The sequence below is a fragment of the Pararge aegeria genome, chromosome 19 (assembly GCF_905163445.1).
Source record: "Pararge aegeria chromosome 19, ilParAegt1.1, whole genome shotgun sequence".
NCBI classification, from domain to species: Eukaryota; Metazoa; Arthropoda; class Insecta; order Lepidoptera; family Nymphalidae; genus Pararge; species Pararge aegeria.
Genome location: NC_053198.1, coordinates 15,475,615 through 15,496,428, shown reverse-complemented (window position 1 = coordinate 15,496,428; position 20,814 = coordinate 15,475,615). Strand labels below are relative to the sequence as shown.

Genomic DNA, 20,814 nt, shown 5'->3' with positions numbered 1-20,814 from the left:
AGATGTCCAAATGAGGTCTAGTTGGATGAAATTCATAAAGTCGATCCTTGTCTTTCCTAAGAAAATGTTCATAAGAGCAACAGGGAAGCAAATAGTTTATAATTAAAAAGGGTGACTGAAAGATGTTCATATAAATAATTTACACTACACGGTACACCATGTGTCTTCCTTTTCCTTGTTTGACTCTCGTACCAAATATTTTTTTACCTAGGTCGAAAGTTAATTTATTCATTTAATTCAGCGGCAATTGAAACTTGCTTTTAATTTAAAGAACACACAAGATTAGATGAATTTTCTTTGATCGAATTTCAAACATTTAATACGAATTAAAGAATCCAGGTTTTATCAGTTTACTAAGATAACTTTAATCTAATCCATTCCTTTCTTCATAATCGATCAGAGGCGATAATACAGTCCGAATTAAATTCACCGCAGTTGTGAACGGTTGTGCGAAGCGTATCGACGTATAAAAAAGTTTTGAAATTATGAAGAAAATCGTGATATTTGGTGCTACCGGCATGACCGGCCTTTGCGCTGTGGAGGCGGCATTAAAAAAAGGTAATTTAGAAATAATTTACCAAAATCTTTAAACACAGATAAATAAGTTTCGTAAGACAGAGCTTTCATTTATTCCTTTTTCAATATTCATTTTTTATAGGGAAAAGTTTGAACATTTATTTAATACATAGCTGCGGTGAATGAGCCGATTGGATGCTTTATTACGACGTGAAGGAAGGACTATATTTGGTGTAATACGAATGTTCATGAAATCCATCTTTGAGAATTTGATGTTTTTCAGTACCAAAAGCAGCCTATGTAGGCAATATCTGTCGTATCAACTAAGTCTGCCAAAACTAAAGTTGTTTAGTTGCTTAGTTTGTAAGGACTTAGCTTAGTAAGGACAGGAAACAAACATACTTTCGCATTTTTTTGTTATGAGACTATTATTATTATCCACTTATTAAAGTCCCACTGTTGGGCACCGTTAAAGATATTCGTATATTTGACATGCTCCTGGCTTCTTATTACAATTCTGAATCAGAATTAATTAGTTGCCAATATTTTATCAAGATCAGTTCAGCATTTTTTCAGATATATATCATAGAGACTTATCTTTGTATTCCTTGTAAAATTTATGGATTTTCAAACATAAGAACTAAGTAGTGTTTTACTAGATTCATAATTTCATTAAAAATAAACCATTTTTGCTTTAGTACAATGACCACTTCACAATGAAGTAAAGATGTACAAACAATTCAAATGTCTGTAAAAACTTATTTAGGATCACCTTATATATTTGGCAATTGTGATCAAATTTTTTTGAATTCCCATACCGTTAGGTATTTATTTTGTCAAAGTACAAAGGTAACATTATACAGCTAATGTATTTATGAAAGTAGGAAATTATCATAAATAAATTAATTTGCTTTGTTTTTATTCATTACTGTCTGTGTGAATAGTTAAAAATCTAATTTGATTAAACTTCTAATTTCCTTATTATAACTGCCTCATTGGTCTAGTAGTATGCAGTAGCATGTTCACCTAAAGATCACAAGGTCCTAGGTTCGATTCCGGCTTGGTTTAATAATGGTCAAATATAAGGTTATTCTGGTAAAAATGCTCAGTACAAGCCTGAAGTAATGAAATTGACAGTGTGCAGTGTACACTGCAGTGTATTGGGGAGCATGTTTAACTTGCGAGTTCACGCTCTAGAACCCTCTATCCTATGAAAGAGGGAATGTTCCCAGCTGTGGGATGGCTATGATAATGATGACAAAGCAGCGATTGATTTATGTACCAATCAGTGGCGTGCAAAGGTTTTTTGACCAGGGTATGCATGAAGCAGGAAGATGGTGTAAAATGGAAAAATCCTTTGCCTTTATGAGTTAAACAAAATTTTGAGGGTAAGCCGTAAGCGGTGGTTTTGTACAACTATGAAGTAAACGCCACTGGTAACAATAATTTTAGGGATAATGAGAAGAGATTGAATGTTTACTATATTTTAAACCACCTGGAACTAATTTTTAGCTTCAAAACATTTGCCAGTCTCTGATATAGCTGTTGACTTGTCATTTAAATGATCTATCCTGTTATTTTATGATGTACCTTGTGTTTGGTACACAATGAATTTGTGGTATGTATTGAGACAACTAGTATAAATGTTGTTTTCTAACAAAACACATATTTTCTTCACTAGCCCAGGTTCATCACATAAGTTCTTTATCATGATAACTTTAAACTAAGGAGTTCCGTGAGGAAGGTTCATCATACTTTACAGCTGTGACAGCTGATTGATGGTTGACAGCAACAGGTAGCGGTGACATCACGTATACCCATTCACTCAGAACTTAATAAACTGAAAACTGTCTACTCGTATAAGAAAAACACTGTAGGGATGGACGTCACAGAATAATAGCGATCGTTACGCGGGCTGTCAGGGCTGTCGCTGTCTACCCTCAATCAGCCGTCACCGCCGTATACTCTTTACTTCAAGCTATGAAGGTCATTCCAGAACTTCATAGACCACCTTTATTCCTGAGGGATACATTCGTACTACTGTATACATTTCAGCCATCTCAGTTCATTTAGTGGCTGGAGTAATAAGCCTAACATGGGAATCTATGTGCAACATTATTTGATATTATATATGCTAATTAACACTTGCAAATATATTATATATCATATATCCATATCCCTATCCCTATCCCTACTTCCCTATCCCTATCCCTACTAATATTATAAATGTCAATGTAAGTTTGTTTGTTACGCTTTCACGCAAAAACTACTGGACCGAACTCATGAAACTTTGTACACATATTCTTGGAAGTGTTAGAAGTAATATAGGATACTTTTTATCCCGACATTAAGCTCGGTTACTTTGGGAGAGGGGATGAAAGTGTTTGACGATTTTACAACATAACTCCGACAAATTATAACCGATTTAAATAATTATTTTTGTACTTTACAGGTTATAATATGTATTTAATTTTGCCCAAACTTTGCGTAGATCTGATAAATTTGGTTGGAGATAGAGGACAGAACTCCTCAGCGGACAGCAGTAAACCCCTCATTTAAGCCTGCTGAATACTATAATTTTTTTTAGAACTACAACTAAATTCAAAAAACGAAATCATACGCAGACGAAGTCACGGGCAACAGCTAGTAATATAATAATAACGGATTTATTTTGAACAGACGCAACCGGGTTTCTTGCTGGCTCTAACAACTATCGATAAAATAAATTAGAAACAATTACAAATCAGTTTAAATACCCATCATTCCTCACCAGGTTTAGAAGTCCGGGCCTTCGTACGCGATCCATCCAGGCTACCTGATGACATCAAGGACAAAGTTGATGTTTTCCAAGGGGACTTTCTTGAACCGGATTCAGTCATGAACGCAATCGAAGGCACGGATGGAGTGGTCATCGCTATAGGCACTAGAGGCAGCTTGGACCCCACATCGGATATGTCAGAGGGGACTAAGAACATCGTGGAAGGCATGAGAGCGAAGAACGTCAAGAATGTTTCTGCGTGTATATCAGCTTTCTTGTTTTATGAGATGGATAAGGTACCGCCAAGATTTGTGGAGGTGACAAAAGATCATAAACGTATGTTTATTGAACTGAAGGAGAGTGGTCTTAATTGGATTGCCGTTTTTTCGCCTCATATTTCTGGTAAGTTATATTTTTAGTTCTTTATGGTTTTCCGAAGTCTTTTAACTTTCTGATTTGACAAGTCGATTGTGTGCTGGACTCTTTAGAGTGCAACTTATCGATACTTTTTATGACAGTACAGTGCAGATAAGAACAGGTTCTTCATATATATCTTTTAACAGTCCCCTGCTGGTTTAAGGCTTCCCCCAATTACTACGCTAGGCAGACGGGTTGGTTAACGCAGTAGATATTAATATAATATAATATTAATATAGAAATTTTACCTTTAAATAAAATTTGTATTATGTTTCCTAAGACGTCCGAAGTCCTTTATGAAGAGTACATCGCTTTTTTGCCACGGCATTTCCGTCAGATGTCACTAATTTCGGTCACGTGTCGCGCCACTGACGCCCCCAACAGCTGTTCTGTGAACTAACTACCACAAACCAAAACAAGCCACCCTAATTTGTCATTGTTCTGTTCATAATGATGCGTATACAGAATGGTATCACCAGGAAGACATTATTTGGACTTCGGACGTCTTAGGAAACTTTTATTTAAAGGTAAAATTTCTATATTATGTGTTCCGGTTGACGTCCGAAGTCCTTTATGAAGAGATCTGTTTGTTATCTCCTGGTGGCTTGTGAAAATAAAAACGCAACAATGTGATAAGTACATCTTTAATTCATGATAACTATAAATTCATGATAAAAGCTTTTATTTAATGATTAATTAGTAGAATTATTTTTAGCAGTTATAGGAACTATTAACATTAGTTGCTAGATGCTAAAAATACTCAATCAAAAATAAATAATCACATACGCAATAATACAGTACACAATAATTTTAATATTCAATTTACTGTAAATTTAATTTGATACAGAGGAATGTTGTGACAGGGACTTTGTAAGTACTGTACTATTATTAATTTTTTCCCTTCTATCAATCTCTCTATGATAAAATTTCCTAAATGTATTTTCATGTCTCCAGTTTGCTTTAGATAGAATATCATTTATAGAATATTTTTCAACCCAATTTAAGGACGAAACTGCGGATCTAAAGCTACCTGGTGTAGCCTCGATACCGGCTTCTAATAAAAGCTTCTTAACCCAACCCCCAATAATAGTTGGAGTAGCTGGTTTGTATGGTTCACGAGTGGTAATGAATAAGTTAGTCATAGAAGCTCTAAAATTTTTTGATACCAAAATTAAAGTTCTGAGCCAAAAAAGTGGATCAGTATTTCTATCAGGAGAAGCCTTGAATGTCCAGCTTGATTGCTGGAATGTAGCGGAATCGGTTTTAGAACCAAATACGGGATGCAACGTTATCAAACTATCCCTATCTATAAAATGCTCTGGATCACAATGTAAAAGTGTGAGATCATGAACACGTCGACAAGATGACAACAAAAGTATTGTGGCAGTATGCTTAGATACCTCGTATAAACTATTTATTTTGGGATTTGATTCCTGTAAGTACCTAATGAGTATTCTTGCATCCCATATAGGTACTTTAGGAGGTATCGGTCTAGCCAACGACACTGCTTTTAAAATGTGTTTAACTAAATTATTTGATGAAATTTTGATATTTGAAATTGTTTCACAAATAGAAGCTATTGCTGATTTATGTACAAGTATGGTACGGTAAGCTAAATTATCCGTCAAATACAATTTAGCTAGATACCTAGCTACATCTTTCGGTAACGGACGGCGAAAATCTACCTTATTTAATGAACACCATTCTGACCATTTTCTCCAAATGGGGGCATATGTTTTTAGCGTAGATGTTCTCCAGCATGATAAAAGAAGTTCTCTCTCGTCATGCGACCAATCTACCGTCAATGCGTCCCACCCAAAATGAGCCAAGCTTCCAATTTCAGCGTCTTTATGTGAGATGGCGGTCGTCCCGTCACCGTGTCGACGAGTGTTTTGCCGAGGTTTCGTATCTTGACCGGACGCGTTAGTGCACGGCTCTTTAGATCCGGACGCCAGAAAGGCTTCTTCCACTTGGGGGCTATTATTATGTACCTGCCCTCTGCTGAGTTGAGGTGTTGTAGGACGCGGGGAAGAAGTCCCGGCGGAGGGAAGATCCACGCCAGTTCGTATCTCCAATAAGTGCTGAATGCGTCGTGAAAGCAGGCGTTCAAGTCGGACAAGTCTAGCGTAGCATAATTTTGCACCACGTGAGCACTTTGAGACGCGAACAGATCTATATTTGGTGTTCCCCATAGTTCGAATATTTTTGAAGTTGCTCGTTCTTGTAGGTGCCATTCCGAGCCTATTTGATTGCGTGAGAGCTTGTCGGCTTCGGTATTGTACACTCCCGGAAGGTGATGTGGAAGGAGTACAATATTGAGGCTGTCCGTCAGATTGAAAAGCTCTTTTGTCAAGTCTAGAAGCAGTGCTGACCTTGTTCCTCCTTCGTTCTTTATATATGACACCACGGTCTTGTTGTCGCTCTGAAGGACCACTGTTGAATTTTTGAGTGTTGAGGCCTTCGTTGAGATGGCGGCAATCACAGCGTACATTTCTTTTAAGTTGCAATGGAATTTTTGCTGTTTTCGATTCCACGTGCCTGTTATTTTGCTGTTGTTTACTAGCGCTCCCCATTGTACATCTGATGCATCTGTGATTACGTAATTTGTCGGTCTTCTCTTTGGGTGGATCGGAGTAGTCTGTATCAGATTTTGTAGCCACCATTCTAGTTCGACACGTACCTTTTTCGGAAACTGTCTGGATTTGCGTGGATGTTGACGAAGACAATTGCTGTGACGCTGGATTGTACGGCAATGCAACCTTCCCCGGTGGGTGACGAAGGTAGCGAAGTTGAGATACCCTAGGAGGCGTTGCGCCTGCTTGAGGGTCCAACTGCCGGATGCTAGGAGAGAGATCAGAATCTGACGAACTTTTGTTATCTTGTCTAGGGGTAGGGACTTTACGTTGAGGTCGGTGTCCCATTTTACCCCCAAATATTCGAGCGATCTGCTTGGTGTTGTGATCGATTTCTCGATATTGACACACCAACCCAAGTTGGTTAAGAATTGGATAGCTAGTTGAACGTGAGTTCTCAGAATCTTCTCGGACTGGTGGACAATAAGATAGTCGTCCAAGTACACCACTAGGCGGAGGCCTGTGTCGCGTAATACTTGGGCCGTCCAATTTGTCACAGAAGCGAACATTCTTGGTGCGGCCGCTAAACCAAATGGCAGGCAAGTCATCTGTAGCAACTGACCTTTGTAACTGATACGTAAATAACGTCGGTGATCTTCCTTTATCGGAATATGGTAGTAGGCCTGGCTTAAATCGAGCTTGACCATCCAATCGCCCGGTTGTAAAAAATTTGGCATTTGATGGTGATGAAAAAGACGAAAATGTTTCGGTAACATGTAACGATTTAAAGCCTTCAGATTGAAGATGACTCTGCTCTTTCCATTGTTCTTGGGTATTATAAATAATGGGGAAATGAATGATGCCGTCGGCGGGGCTGGTTCTAATACCTGATTTTTGATCATCCACTGAATTTCTAAAGTCATGCTTTGGGAAGATGGAGTTTGAAATTTTTTTAAAACCTCCGAAGTTGGAAGAACTAAAGGAGGAGCTTGATTGAAGGGAATTCTGGCGCCCGATATTAGCTTTAAAATAGTTTTGTGTGGCTTGAAATGCACCCACTTGTCTCGATAAAGTTTGAGACAGCCGCCCGAAAACCTTGTCGAGTCATCTTCTTGAATTTCTATTTTTTTTTTCGCTCTCTTTTTGCCCCCCTTTTTTCTTCCTATCGGAAGAGTCAATATTTCTTTTTCTATTTTTTCCTGGTTTACCCTTGGCTTGTTGAGGGCGAAAGGAATTTTCTGCAGATGTGGATGGTACTGGGGATTTTTGACGTGCCCGTGAATGCGGGCGCGCTTCAGCATTTTGCTTTTGTAATTTATACCTCCAATACAATACCTCCAATTTTTTGTAGATATTGTAACAAATCCGATGGACTAAACATGTATTCCGAAGAAGGGGGTATTTTTTCTAAATCTTCACGAATGTACTTTCCCTTTAAGCCCTTTAAAAGTTGCTTACGGCGTAATTCCAAAATTTCGGCTCGTTTTCCACATATTATTTGGAAAATATCATGTGATATACCCTTATAGTTAGATTCGTTGCCAAATAACTGCTTTAACTTATCGTACACAGAAGTTGAAGTTATTTGTGTGTCAGATTTAGTCGACCAATCCATTATGGATTGCAAGGCTTCATTTAGCAACTCATTTTGGGCCAGAAATGCATTCGATAATGCCGCAAAACTACGTTCCATTTGGAACCATCTAACAGGGCTGAAAGGATCTTCAAAACGCCTTAACTCCTCATTTACTTTTAACTCCGTGAAAGCGGGAGACGCCACATACTTTTTCTGTACTTCATTATATCGTGCGGCATTCCAATCAGTGGAATTAAATCTTTGCATAGCGGATATCTTATCAACTCGTTCCGGTTTAGCCTTTGAGACGGTTGGTTCTTTAATTGATACAATAAGTTCAGAAATATCCTCTATTTTCCCAGGCGGTCGTGAAAAGGGATCCTGTAATACACTAGTATTTGCCTCAGTAGGGCTAGCATATTGCCTAGTAGTTGAATTTGGTTCTGGCATTGCCAATTGGGCACACAAAATATTATTAACTTGACTCACCAATTGTTGAGAAAGCAACTCAAACCTCCGTTCCAATTCCTCTGAGGCAGAATGCGAGCGGCTGCGGCGCTCTGGGCCGCTACGCCGCCGTTTTTTCGGTGGCGTTGGCGGTCCTTCTGATGATGAATCTTCACTTTCACTCGACGTTAAATTCTCAGACCGAACTATATTGTCGGTCTCCGGTGGCGCGGGAATATTATCCATTTTACAAAACTTAATTACTTCACGAAAAACAAAAATTATTATTTAATTTTAATTTTAAAAACTTTTTACTTCTATCTCAAAAGTTTTAGAGAAAATGTTATAATAAAACATCTAACGAACTTGCGTGGTCGAAAGACGACGCAACAATGACAAATTAGGGTGGCTTGTTTTGGTTTGTGGTAGTTAGTTCACAGAACAGCTGTTGGGGGCGTCAGTGGCGCGACACGTGACCGAAATTAGTGACATCTGACGGAAATGCCGTGGCAAAAAAGCGATGTACTCTTCATAAAGGACTTCGGACGTCAACCGGAACACATAATATTATTTTTTTTTTTTATTTAAACTCTTTATTTGTACACCACTACACAGTTAGGAAAATAAAGGACGAATAGAGAGAAACATAAAAAAAAAAAAAAAAAACTGGAGTAGAATACAAAAGGCGGCCTTATCGCTAAAAAGCGATCTCTGCCAGGCAACCTTAAGATTAGGAGACAACAAGAGCGAGAACAAATAGGTGGTGTAAAATTATTATAAACCTACATACCAATAACTACATACGAATACATAAACAAAATATACACAAATAAAAACATAAAATAAAATATTTATAAATAAATTTAAAAATAATAAACTAATATATATTCTGAAAAGCTATATTAATTAATAGTGATATAAAAATAAAAACCAGTCGTCTTATTGCGCAAGATAATAAGCTTTAACTGCATTTTTAAACATATCAAGCGATTTTGCCTGTCGTATGTTCGTAGGGAGAGCATTCCACAATTCGATAGCCTGAACTGCGAAGGAAAGCTTATAAAACTTCGTCTTGTGGAATGGCATGCTCAAAGTCAGCATACGACAAGATCTTAAGTCAGATGCCGCTCCTACAAAGTTAAACTTATCCTTCAAGTAAGGAGGTGTTTTGGGATTAAATAACACACAGTACAGAAGCGAAAGTACGTGCAGATCCCGGCGACGGCGAATAGGTAGCCACTTGAGCTTTTGACGAAATTCAGATACGTGGTCATACTTGCGCAAGCCAAATATGAACCGAATAGCAAGATTTTGGAGACGCTCAAGTTTGTTCAGTTGGTCCTCAGTCAGATTCAGATAGCTTGCGTCCGCATAATCTAGAATAGAGAGGAGGAGAGAATGAGCCAACATAACTTTGGTAGGGATCGGGAGAACAAAACGTAGGCGCCGTAGTGAGCTCATGGTTGCAAACATTTTCCTACTTAGCTCTTTAATATTAATATACTACGACAATACACACATCGCCATTTAGCCCCAAAGTAAGCGTAGCTTGTGTTATGGGTACTTACATAGCTGATGAATATTTTTATGAATGTAATACACGTAAATACTTATAATATACAGATAAACACCCAGCCACTAAAAAAACATTCATGTTTATTTCACAAAAAAAAATCCAGTTTGGGGGAATCGAACTCACGGCCTTAGATACAGAAAGCAGGGTCGCTGCCCACTGCGCCAACTGGCTGTCAGATGCAGTAGTAGCACAGAGAACGATGTCGCCCCTTTTTCCATTATATTTGCTTAGTCGCCTCGTACAACACCCGAGGTAAGAGGAGGGTTGGTAAATTGTTTTCTGATCTCCCATCAAAGCGCGGTACTATGAACCCGAATTATTTATTTTTTAACCTGTTGTAGGAATTCCAGAAAAGGAAAAAGTATTCTGCACAGATGTTTCATTGGCGATCTTGCGTTAACGCCGTAATTTTCCATTAGATTTCAACTCCTTTGTAAGGAAGGCCTTGTTAAATCTGAGCATTTGTAATTATATTTACGAGTATATCTCGCAGAATCACTTAAAAGTATATTAATAATTTTTAATAGTGTTTTTACCTGCACTTGGAGGAAATATCAATTTTATAAATTGAAAATGCATATAAAAATTTACGGAACTGACAGGATTTGAACCTGACAATGAGCGCTTTGACACAGCTACGGCTCTCCTTTACATAAAACTAACTTACTCTAGTTAGCAAATCATAACCATTTCAACGTTTTTGTAATCCTTTATGGTCTTCTTCTTCTTTGAGTCCTTCAAAACCTGCACCACGCATAGGGCCAAAAGTGCTCTTTTCCACCCAGACCTATCCCGAGCTGCATACCTAATCGTGTTCCAAGATAAGTTTGAAGCCTTCATTTCCGCTTCCAGAGACCGCTTCCATGTTGCCTTTGGCCTTCCACGCCTTCGTTTGCCTCCCCCTGGCTGTCATTGAAATGCTTCTTGTTGGACACCGGATGTTCGGCGTAAATCATTTACTACGCTGTATTTGGTCAAGGATAGGGTTTTCATTAGCAAGTGCCCAGAGATTTGAATTGAACTATTACTTATGGTACTACTATTATATTTTTTAAAGATATAGTAATGCAAGGGAGTCGTGCCATACAGCCCGTGAGCGGGAAAGTGAGAGAAACACTCGAATGACTCATTCCTGAGTAACACAACCATAGCTGTCGTCCGCGTTCTTCGTATACGTTTATTACGGTTTTTTACAAATCCCGTGGAGATCTTTAGGTTTCCTGCACGGCTAGCATGGGCAGAATACAATTATTTCTCCGTGGAAAGGATAAAAATGTATCTTCTCCCACAGCTTTATCAACTCTCAGAGCATTGGCGCTCAAGTAGAAATAATATCCTAAATATTATATCTGTAATAATAAACGGCGGTAAACTTCTCCTATTCCATGTTTCAGCACTTTAGCAGGCGGAGACGTTAACTATATCCCCTGACAGGGGATATGAAAATTATATCACCTGATTATTTCCCCTAACAAGGGATATAATTAACGTGTCAACCTGCTAAAGCCCGGGAACATGGAATAGGAGAAGTTTACCTCCGTTTATTATTACACATAATATATCATTTGGATATAATTTCCACTCTTAGTGGAGTCAATGCTCTGAGATTTGATAAAGCTGTAGGAGAAGATAAATTGTTATCCTTTCCCCGGGGATATAATTGTCCTCTGCCCATGATAGCCGTGCTGCTGGGATAAAAAGTAGCCTAGTCAACTATTCGACTAAAGCAATGCCAAAAATTAGGGCGCAAAGGAAGGAAAAACAAATAAACACATTTTCGCATTTATAATATTAGTGAGGATAGGCTCATAGAATATGTGAAATATGGCCGTTTTGACCTTGTGATGCGATTGACGTAGAGCTCTGCATGTTTTGGCCCTAACACAATATATACGTCAGTAGACTTTGATATCAATATTTGCTTTACTCATTCGCTGGCACTCGCAAAAAAAACTAACTCGAAATAAACTGAGTATGGAAAATTTCAATATGTACTAGTAACTAGGTTTGATACCGCGTAGGAAACTGAGCGGTTCGGACTGCTTGCCATATCCTTAAACCGGTTAGCCCGCTACCATCTTCGATGCATCATTGTTGGCACTAGGTGAGAAGGACTATTATTACACAAGGTTATAGCGGAATGATAAAAGTCATGCCAGTTTTTGCAACCCCCCGGGAAGAGGAGGGATGGTGACAACTGTACAATTGAACATTTGCTTTTATAATAATAAATTATTTTCTAACGATACAACCCCCCCATGCTTTGCTGCATTAAAATCGTGTAATAGATCTATTCTATATTCTATATAGATCTATTCTATTCTATTCTCAAAAATATTCGGTGTTAAAAAAAATATATTCGTTTGCATATTTGTTTGTAAATATGGGAGTTTTGCGGTTCGCTCTTAAACTAAATTAAACCAAATAAAATAACTGCACATAGATGGGTTCTTAATCTGACCGCTGCTATTTATATGCTATTTATTACAATTCTGAAAATCATTAGTAATCAAACCATTTTCCGTCACCTCTCCACACAAAACTGTCGATTTCGAGTCGAGCTTCGGTACGTACTACTACGGTCTATTAATACTGTTATCCCAAAAAAAAAAATCGGTATTTAGAGAAGTAATGCAAATATAAATAGTCAATTTGAATATAAAATAAATTGCAAGTTATACGAGTAGGTTCACGTTTGAAATGTTTCTTGAATGAGTGTTTTAAGTGGCCGGAATATACATTAAAGGTACACAAGGTTAGAGCATTCCACCTTTAGAACCATGAAGCTATTAATTATTATACTATAATAATTATGCTATAATAATTACATTATACACTATAATTGTACGACCTTCCTGGCGCAACGGTGAGCGCTGTGAATTTAAGTAGGAGGTCCCGGGTTCTATTTCCGGCAGGAGTAATTTGGGAATTTATAATTTCTGAATTTTCTTTGATCTGGTCTGGTGGGAGGCTTTCGCCGTGGCTAGTTTTCACCCTACTGACAAAGACGTGCTGCTGTCGCGAGAGCTTAGTGTTTAAGAAAGAGAAAGGATTTCTAGAGGAGAGGTAAGAAGTGTTTTTAAAATGGAGAAAGAGAATGATAATAGTAATATGTATAATAATAAATGCTTTTAATTCAGGCCAAATACTCATATGACAAAAATGATAAAAATAAAAACAAAAAAATACTGTATAAAAAATAAGAAATCTTAAATCAATACAAACTGAAATCAAATTAAAATTGCAAATAATACAAAAAAATTAAAAACAATATTAAAATTTAAAATTTAAATAAATATTAGACTACAATCACAAATTTCAAAAACTAAAAAAATAAAATAATTCTAATAAAGTTTAGAATAGTTCAATAGCTGTCAGTTTTCAATTTATCTCGTTTGAAACTTTTGGAATTTGTATGTTTTGAAATTAACCGCGCTCGAGAAATTACAGTTGACGTTTTTTTTTCGACAGCTCTCTTCCAGTCACAATTATTGAAATGCACAATTTTCTTACTTATATGCCTTACCTTTATCTGACGCGCTCGAGTATATCTAACGATCGATTTTGTATACCAATCTTATCGGCTGTCCTAGACGTTTGACGTACATGGCTCAGGTATGGTGGGAGTACTTCACAAGACGCGAGTTTGCCCCCATTATGTCGTGCTCGAGTAAATTCCGAAGTCCCCGTTTAGATTCCCGTATCACTTAGCTTGGGAAGAAGTCTTAAGAATGTTCATTTGGGGCTGGCGTATTTGGGATATTTGTGGATACATCGGTATTCGGCCAAATCTACTGATATTGTAAATACACAAATAGTATCTCAGATTTAATTTTTAAAATGCATATAAAATTTCGGAACTGAAAGGATTTGAACTTGCAACTCTGACAATTGCGGCCTGAAATAAAATATAAAATAGTATGTCGCTTAATAAGAAAATTGATATTATAAATTTGCCTCTATGGCTATGTATTAATAGATATTAATTTCAAATAAACCAGATAATTATGATTTAGACGCTTATTAAGAAGCTAATAGGTACCTATTTATTTGTTGAAGATGTAGGTCACTCTACATTTAAAGGACATGTAGACGACGTCAAAGTCTTATAGACGAACAATTAAGTTTTATTACAACACCAAGAACCTGTTAAGTGCCTTACTAGATCTTTATGTCAAAGGAATAAGAAAGATTTCAAATTAAATACATTTTGTTAAAAAAAAAACTCTTGATTATAAATAACTTTGCTGTAGCTTGTAACTTAATATATAAGAATAATAAAAACTAAACAAGCGCGAGTAAAACTAGCGTACAGAGGGTTCCGTTATTTTGCCTGGAATTGGTACTGGTATTGTTTGGCGAAATTAGGCTTTGGCTGCAAAGTCACAGTTTGATATAAAATGGATGTCCCTCTGAACACTATAATATTGTGTATGCATTTAACACATGCCCGTTTTCACTAACGATGAACAAGGCAATGCATAGGTAAGTAACGCCTAATCAAAGAAGATTCCTAGGCATACATTTACCTTTCACCAATCGATTTTGCCTAGTCAACTCATATAACCTAACTTGTCTATGATTCTTGTCACAAGGTGAGGTATTATTAGTCGACTTATAAAAAATAAGGAGGTGCTCAATTCGTTTGTATATATATATATATATATATTTTATGTAATGTATAAACCGATTTGAACTTTTCTTGCTACGAAGTATATGATCTATAGATAGTAACTTTCGTTATTTACTTAGATACACCGATTTAAAAATGTTGTAGAGAATATTTATTTCTTGCCTTTTAATTGCATAACAATGTCGGTCCTGTTTTGTCAAAAAAAAGTTGTGTTTGTATATTATCATATTCATTTTTCGTATAGCTAAATTGATGAAAGCGCATGAATCGCTCATATTTTTTTTTTTTTACATTAATTCAAACATAAAACAAGAATAGGAGTAGACGATACTTACCTTTTTCGACGTTCATGAAAACGGCCATTTGTTAACACTTGACAGATTTCAGTTCCAGCTAAGACTTCATCCTCATCAAAACGATATTAACTGATAAATTGTTTTGTCCCGTCTGTGTAATGGACCTGTTCCGGCCGTCTACGCGAGGGTGACTGCAGGGCATAGACCTCGTTTAGGGGCATAAATCTACTCCTATAGCTATCTATAGAACTTCATCTTAACTGTACCTCTTCGAGGCTTTCAATAAATTAAAAAAATGGAGAGAAGAGCATCTGTTTCTGGGCTTTTTTTCTGTAGAGTTTGCCTTCCGAACCATTGATAGAGTCACTACAAACAGACAGACTTTACGTATCAAAAGTGCTTTTAATAATTAAAAGCTAACGTGAAATAATTTAATTTTGGAAATTATATAATACTAGCTTCTATCCGCGACTTCGTCTGCGTGGACTTCAGAAATAGGTCTAAAGCTTAGCTCGTTAACAATTTTTGATCCTACCACAGAAACTATTCGAGAGATCGGTATAGAGTACATGTCCTTTTCCATAGCATAGGTGACAGGCATGCCATATTTCAAAGCTGTCTGCCCGTGGCTTAGCTCGTAAGCAATTTTCAATTTTCCCTCGGGAACTACTTAAGGAATCGGGATAAAAGGTAACCTATATTCTTATCCATGTAAAAGGCCTGCCAAATTTCATACAAATCCCTTCAGCCGTTTTTGCGTGATTGAGTATCAGACATCAACACTTTCACATTTATTATATTAGTAGGATTTTTATTATAAACTGGGGTTCTATTATTTTGGCGTAACTACTTTAATAAATACTTCTTAAATATAGTTCAACGGGTGCATACAACGGTAATATTTAGGGATTTGTCGATATTTCGACCCAGTTGTATGGATCGTGGGCACGACGCGACTGCGGAGGTACGGAGGTACGAAAGAGCTGAGACTGATCAGACAGTTCATTTTAGATATTGTTTACTGTGAATTGAAAAATTTATTTTTAAAAACCCGCATTTTTTTTAAGAATATAAAACTAAAAAAATTCAGTAGAACTACACAAAAACAAACGCAGACGAAGTCGCGGGCCACATGTAGTAATATTATAAAGAGGAAAGATTTTTTTGTTTGTACCCAATAGGCTCCGAAAGTACTGGACGATTTAAACAATTTCTTCGCAAAAAATAACGCTAGTTTCACGAAGTAACGTTTATATCTTATTTAAAAGAAAATTGAGATACTTTAGAAAATTGCAGTAATGTAACGCAAAGTAACAAAATTTTGCCTTTAAAATTAATTGAATGGATAATTTAATGATAATTGGCGGGCGCTGAGAAAACTTTTGATGATACTAAATAAGTATGTACTAATAGATTAAAATAGTCATTATTACCTACAGTCCGCGAGGGGATATATTAAACTATCGTACTTAGATAAATAATAAATAAATAAATATACTACGACAATACACACATCGCCTTTTAGCCCCAAAGTAAGCTTAGCTTGTGTTATGGGTACTAGGATAACTGATGAATATTTTTATGAATAATATACATAATTACTTACTAATATAATAAACACCCAGACACTGAAAAACATTTATGTTCATCACACAAATATTGTCCAGATGTGGGAATTGAACCCACGGCCTTGGACTCAGAAAGCAGGGTCGCTACCCACTGCGCCAATCGGCCGTCAAATAGATAAGTCGCAATAGCACCTATTGTATTGTAAAATTTTGTTAAATCGCCGGTTGAAACAGAGGTGGGTTACATTAGCTTTATCATCATTCAAAATGGACATTTAATTTAGAAGGAGTTCACCTAAACAAAACAGATCTTTAAAAACTACACCCGTTTTTAAACATAAGAACTTTAAACTATCTTGAATGCCACACATCTCGCAAATAAACGCGGACGAGGTCGCACGCAAGAACTAGTAGTAACATAATTTTGTTTCACAGATGACCCGAGCCGTGACATCATCGTGGAGGTCAATCCTGAGAAGTCGCCAGGTCGCTGCATATCCAAATACGACCTGGGCAAGTTCCTTGTGGACTCCCTGACGCAGGAGGAGTACTACAAGGCTGTGATAGGACTTTGTAACGTGCCGCAGCAATGATTTTTCAGTTTCTCATGTTAAGTCGGTCGCAGACTGCCGCAAGAGCCGCACGCATTTCTTTAACACAGAGTTTTAACAAAGTAAAGAGAGTTTTTTTCTTGTTTACGATAAAAATAGTACGTTTTATCGTAGCGTAAAATTGATCATAAATTATGCTGTCGTTTATAGACGCATCCACGATGCTGGTTTTGAACTCTGATCCTCGTGACGTTACAGCAAAAAAATATAAGTAAAAAAGTATATGCCAGAACCAACGGACGCCGATAATTAATATGGCATTTGTGTTTGTTGACGCGATCGACTTTTACGGATAACAATACATTTCTTTTATTCATTAAACTATATAACCCGCACTATTAAATAAAACGTTTTTCACTAATTCATTTTACATAAAAAGATATTCGCGCGCCCTTTTATTATGCGACGGCCGCATTTTTATAGATGTTTTTTTTACAAATAGATTTTCAATTACAGGCGTAACTTATAGTACGTGCACAAATATACTTGAGTTCGAAAGTTAATAGTTACAGTGATACTTGTCATTATGTGTGTAAAGTAAAACTATAACACAAACAATATAAATGACAAGTACCTATACGTTGCTTTCCCACTCTCTTGCGGCACTTGTGGGCGATCTTCGGTCGACTTCATAGGTTTTGGACGCGTGTGACGGAAGTCTATAAAAAATATGAACAATTTTCTTGTATAATACTTTCTTTTTTTTTTGCTGGTTGTGATTAAGTTTCTTAACGCATTTTTGTATAAAACTAAATTTACAGTGTGGAAATTAGAATCTAAAGTGGAGGCTATATTGGCCCTGTCAACTTAGTAATTGTCATAAATTCATAAGTGAAATGAGGTAGAGGTAATATAGGTTAAATTAGAGACAAAATAATGTAGGATCGTTGTGCTCAACGTTTTCATCTGCATTAACTTGAACTCGCACGTTACAATAGTAACGCAATGTTTTGTCACACTCCAACTGGTAGCACCTTACAAATATCATAGTGTAAAGTGTAAGATTTTCTACATACGTTTACTTATTCTATCGCGTGGAAGTTAAACGCGATATACGGTATCGAAGGAGCGCCATCTAGTTAGTATACTTGGAAACTGTACTGTCAATAGATGGAGCTCTTTCTCCATATAAATTATAGATAACTTTCACGCGATCGAATAAGTAAACGTAGGTGGAAAATCTCATACTTAGCACTCTGAATGCTACTACAACGCCTATAAGGCCTTATTAGTAATCGTGGCAAAACCTCAGAATAACTCGCAGTGATTTAAAATTTAAGAGCGTGAAAAAACATTGCCTAACTATTACGACTATGTCATCCTAGTAATTTTCAAAAGGCCATTTAAAATAATTGAAAAATTGTCTTCAGTTACGGCGTTCTATGAAAACTTAGAGTTGGCAATAAAAGTGGAAACGCTATTTAAAGTCGTACAATAGCTCTTCTACAGCTTGTAGTTACGTTGTAGCTATAATAAATGTCGTGTATATTTAATTATTGTTGTCCCTTAACCTCCCAGCTCTGCCTAAGTAAGTTTCATAAACTCTTGACATTTCAGTGATTTTATACTGGAAACGTCTCTACGATTTACTAATAAGATTTGTACTCTCGCAGCATCTAAATCTTAGGTATAGGTACTAACTCTACTGGTAGTATAAAATCAGTATTTATGTTACGATTACAATATACCTAGGTACGTTAAATTAATATGCTTACTTGCCTTATTTAACTTAGCTGTAAAATATTTTATACGAACTGTTTTATATGTAAAATATTTTATACAAAATACTGTCTACTCGAAAATATACAACAAAAAATTTGTTCACGTTTGGTCAATTTTTACCTTACCATAAGCCTCTTTGACAGAAATATACAAATTGTTATATTTGAAGTAAAATAAATCTCTTATTGTTATCTTAAATCTCTCAAGTATCTCTAATTGTAGCATAACTCATTAAAACTCAAAAATCAACTAATTTGAACTTTTTAATATACTTTTATTCTTTCTCTTCTTCAGTCTTGAACTCCTTTACTCATTTTTTTTTCTTTACTCCGATCCCATAGGGAAAAGGCAAAGGTACATCACGGTACAGCTATAACTTCTCTTTTACTCATGCCATTCCTTCAATTTTTATAATTTTTTTTTAAGTATATACTTGGGCCAGTCTTAACTAAGGCCCCTTTGTTAACCGACCTACAAAAAAGAGGAGGTTCTCTAGAATAATTATGTAATTATGAAAAAAAGCCGACTTTGTTAAACAAATAAAAAGCAGCAAATAAATATTACAAGATTTTTAAGTCGGTGCGGTAATTTATCTACATTTTACTGAAATGTAGAAAAGTAAATTCCTTATTACTTGGACTTAAAAATGTAGAAAATATTTATTTCTTGCTTGTTAACAGCTATACAGTCGTTTTTTTTTATAAATGTACAGGTAAAGACGGTTATGTTAACAGAAGTAAAAAAGAATCGATAAACAAAGATTTTAATTACCCTGTTTTTTTTTAATTTTAGCACAAGGCTCTGATAAAAACTTAAAATATTAACATTGTTAAATTTGAAGGTAAAAATAATCAAAAAAAACCGAAGATAGTAATTAAACCTGTTTTTTAATTTTAGCACAAGGTTCTTTGATAAAAACTAAAAATAATAAACACGTTTCTTTAAAAATGGGGACACCATTTTTTGGAAAGATATTTAAATTATGTAGATTACTTTTATAATGCTGTACCTTTATAATTACGTAGTTGGTAGTGCTTCTTATTTCTGCCGCCAAGAAGCAGCGTTGCTGTATTCCGATCTGAAGGGCATCGTTCCCGGTCTAGTTACAAGCACATGTGGCTTAAGGTATCGCTTCAGGTTCATGGGATATACTGTGCCACCTTTAGGATGTTTTCTCTGTGATGAGTTCCTCTTTTTATACTATGGTTTTCAATTACCATCCGGTGGACATTGAGCTTGGTCGGTCAAATCCTAACTAATATTGGATAGGATATTGGATAGAAGCAGGCGTTACTTTGAGGAAATCCATGATAGATTATAACGATTAAGCTTAATTTCCTATACTCCACGGAAATAAGGAGAATCTGTATGGTGTAATTCAGAATTTCTTCGAACCTTATACTCCACACCAAACAGATCTTCGGCAATGTTCCTTCGGACGCACGTTTCGCTCCGAAATCGGAGCATCCTCAGGAGACGTTGACTTTACAATGAAATGATTGTTAAGCTTTACGAATAGTGGCTATAACTATATTAATACAGCTGTTTGATTTAACACAGTCACCTAACACCCTAATGAACCAACCCTGATAGTGGTTTAAGCTTTCTCTCACACTAATGACCCCAAGGCCACTCACTCAGGAGATGTCTCATTTGACTGTCTCACGCAAATTCCCATTATGTGTGACGCAGGGCGTTTGCAACTCCCGCCTTAGCGCGTGGAGGGCTAAGGCGCTGAAAATTTTGCCCTCGGTCTGACTTTATGTAGGTATAGGAAGTCAACCTGTTAGGTAGCTTAAGAATTCGGAATCACAAGGTAGGTACTGGAATAGACATCCCGCTAGCTAATTATACTCATTGTGCGTACAGGCGCGCAAGTTAGGCAGGGGGTGGCGATAACCCGCCCCCCCCCCCGCTACAATTCGTTGCAGTTTCGGCCCGAGTTCGGCAGTTGACTCTCTATTTACTCTTTACACACATGCTACTTAGTATTTTTTATTCTGTGTACAGGAAATACGTGTTCTAAAGTCCAAAGAACATTCATCATATTACGTTGCAACTCTTTGCTGCACTACTGCGTCTACGATGTGCTTTTGAAGAAATTAGCTTTCCATACCTTAT

The 20,814-nt window shown here is 36.5% G+C and overlaps 1 protein-coding gene across 1 annotated transcript; it reads left to right on the top strand.

Moving 5' to 3' along the window:
- Positions 1 to 164: 164 nt before the first annotated feature.
- On the top strand, positions 165 to 18,981 carry LOC120632034 (flavin reductase (NADPH)). Its single transcript, XM_039901791.1, has 3 exons — positions 165 to 558; positions 3,290 to 3,676; positions 16,796 to 18,981. The coding sequence occupies exons 1-3, from the start codon at positions 486 to 488 to the stop codon at positions 16,951 to 16,953; spliced, it is 618 nt and encodes a 205-aa protein (XP_039757725.1). The 5' UTR covers positions 165 to 485; the 3' UTR covers positions 16,954 to 18,981.
- The last annotated feature ends 1,833 nt before the right edge of the window (positions 18,982 to 20,814 follow it).

Excerpts from the sequence above, each read along its gene's own strand:
- LOC120632034 (XM_039901791.1), top strand. The coding sequence starts at position 486 with ATGAAGAAAATCGTGATATTTGGTGCTACCGGCATGACCGGCCTTTGC. Across the intron at positions 559-3,289 it reads GGAGGCGGCATTAAAAAAAG|GTTTAGAAGTCCGGGCCTTC; the intron begins GTAATTTAGAAA and ends ATTCCTCACCAG. Across the intron at positions 3,677-16,795 it reads TTTTTCGCCTCATATTTCTG|ATGACCCGAGCCGTGACATC; the intron begins GTAAGTTATATT and ends TTTGTTTCACAG.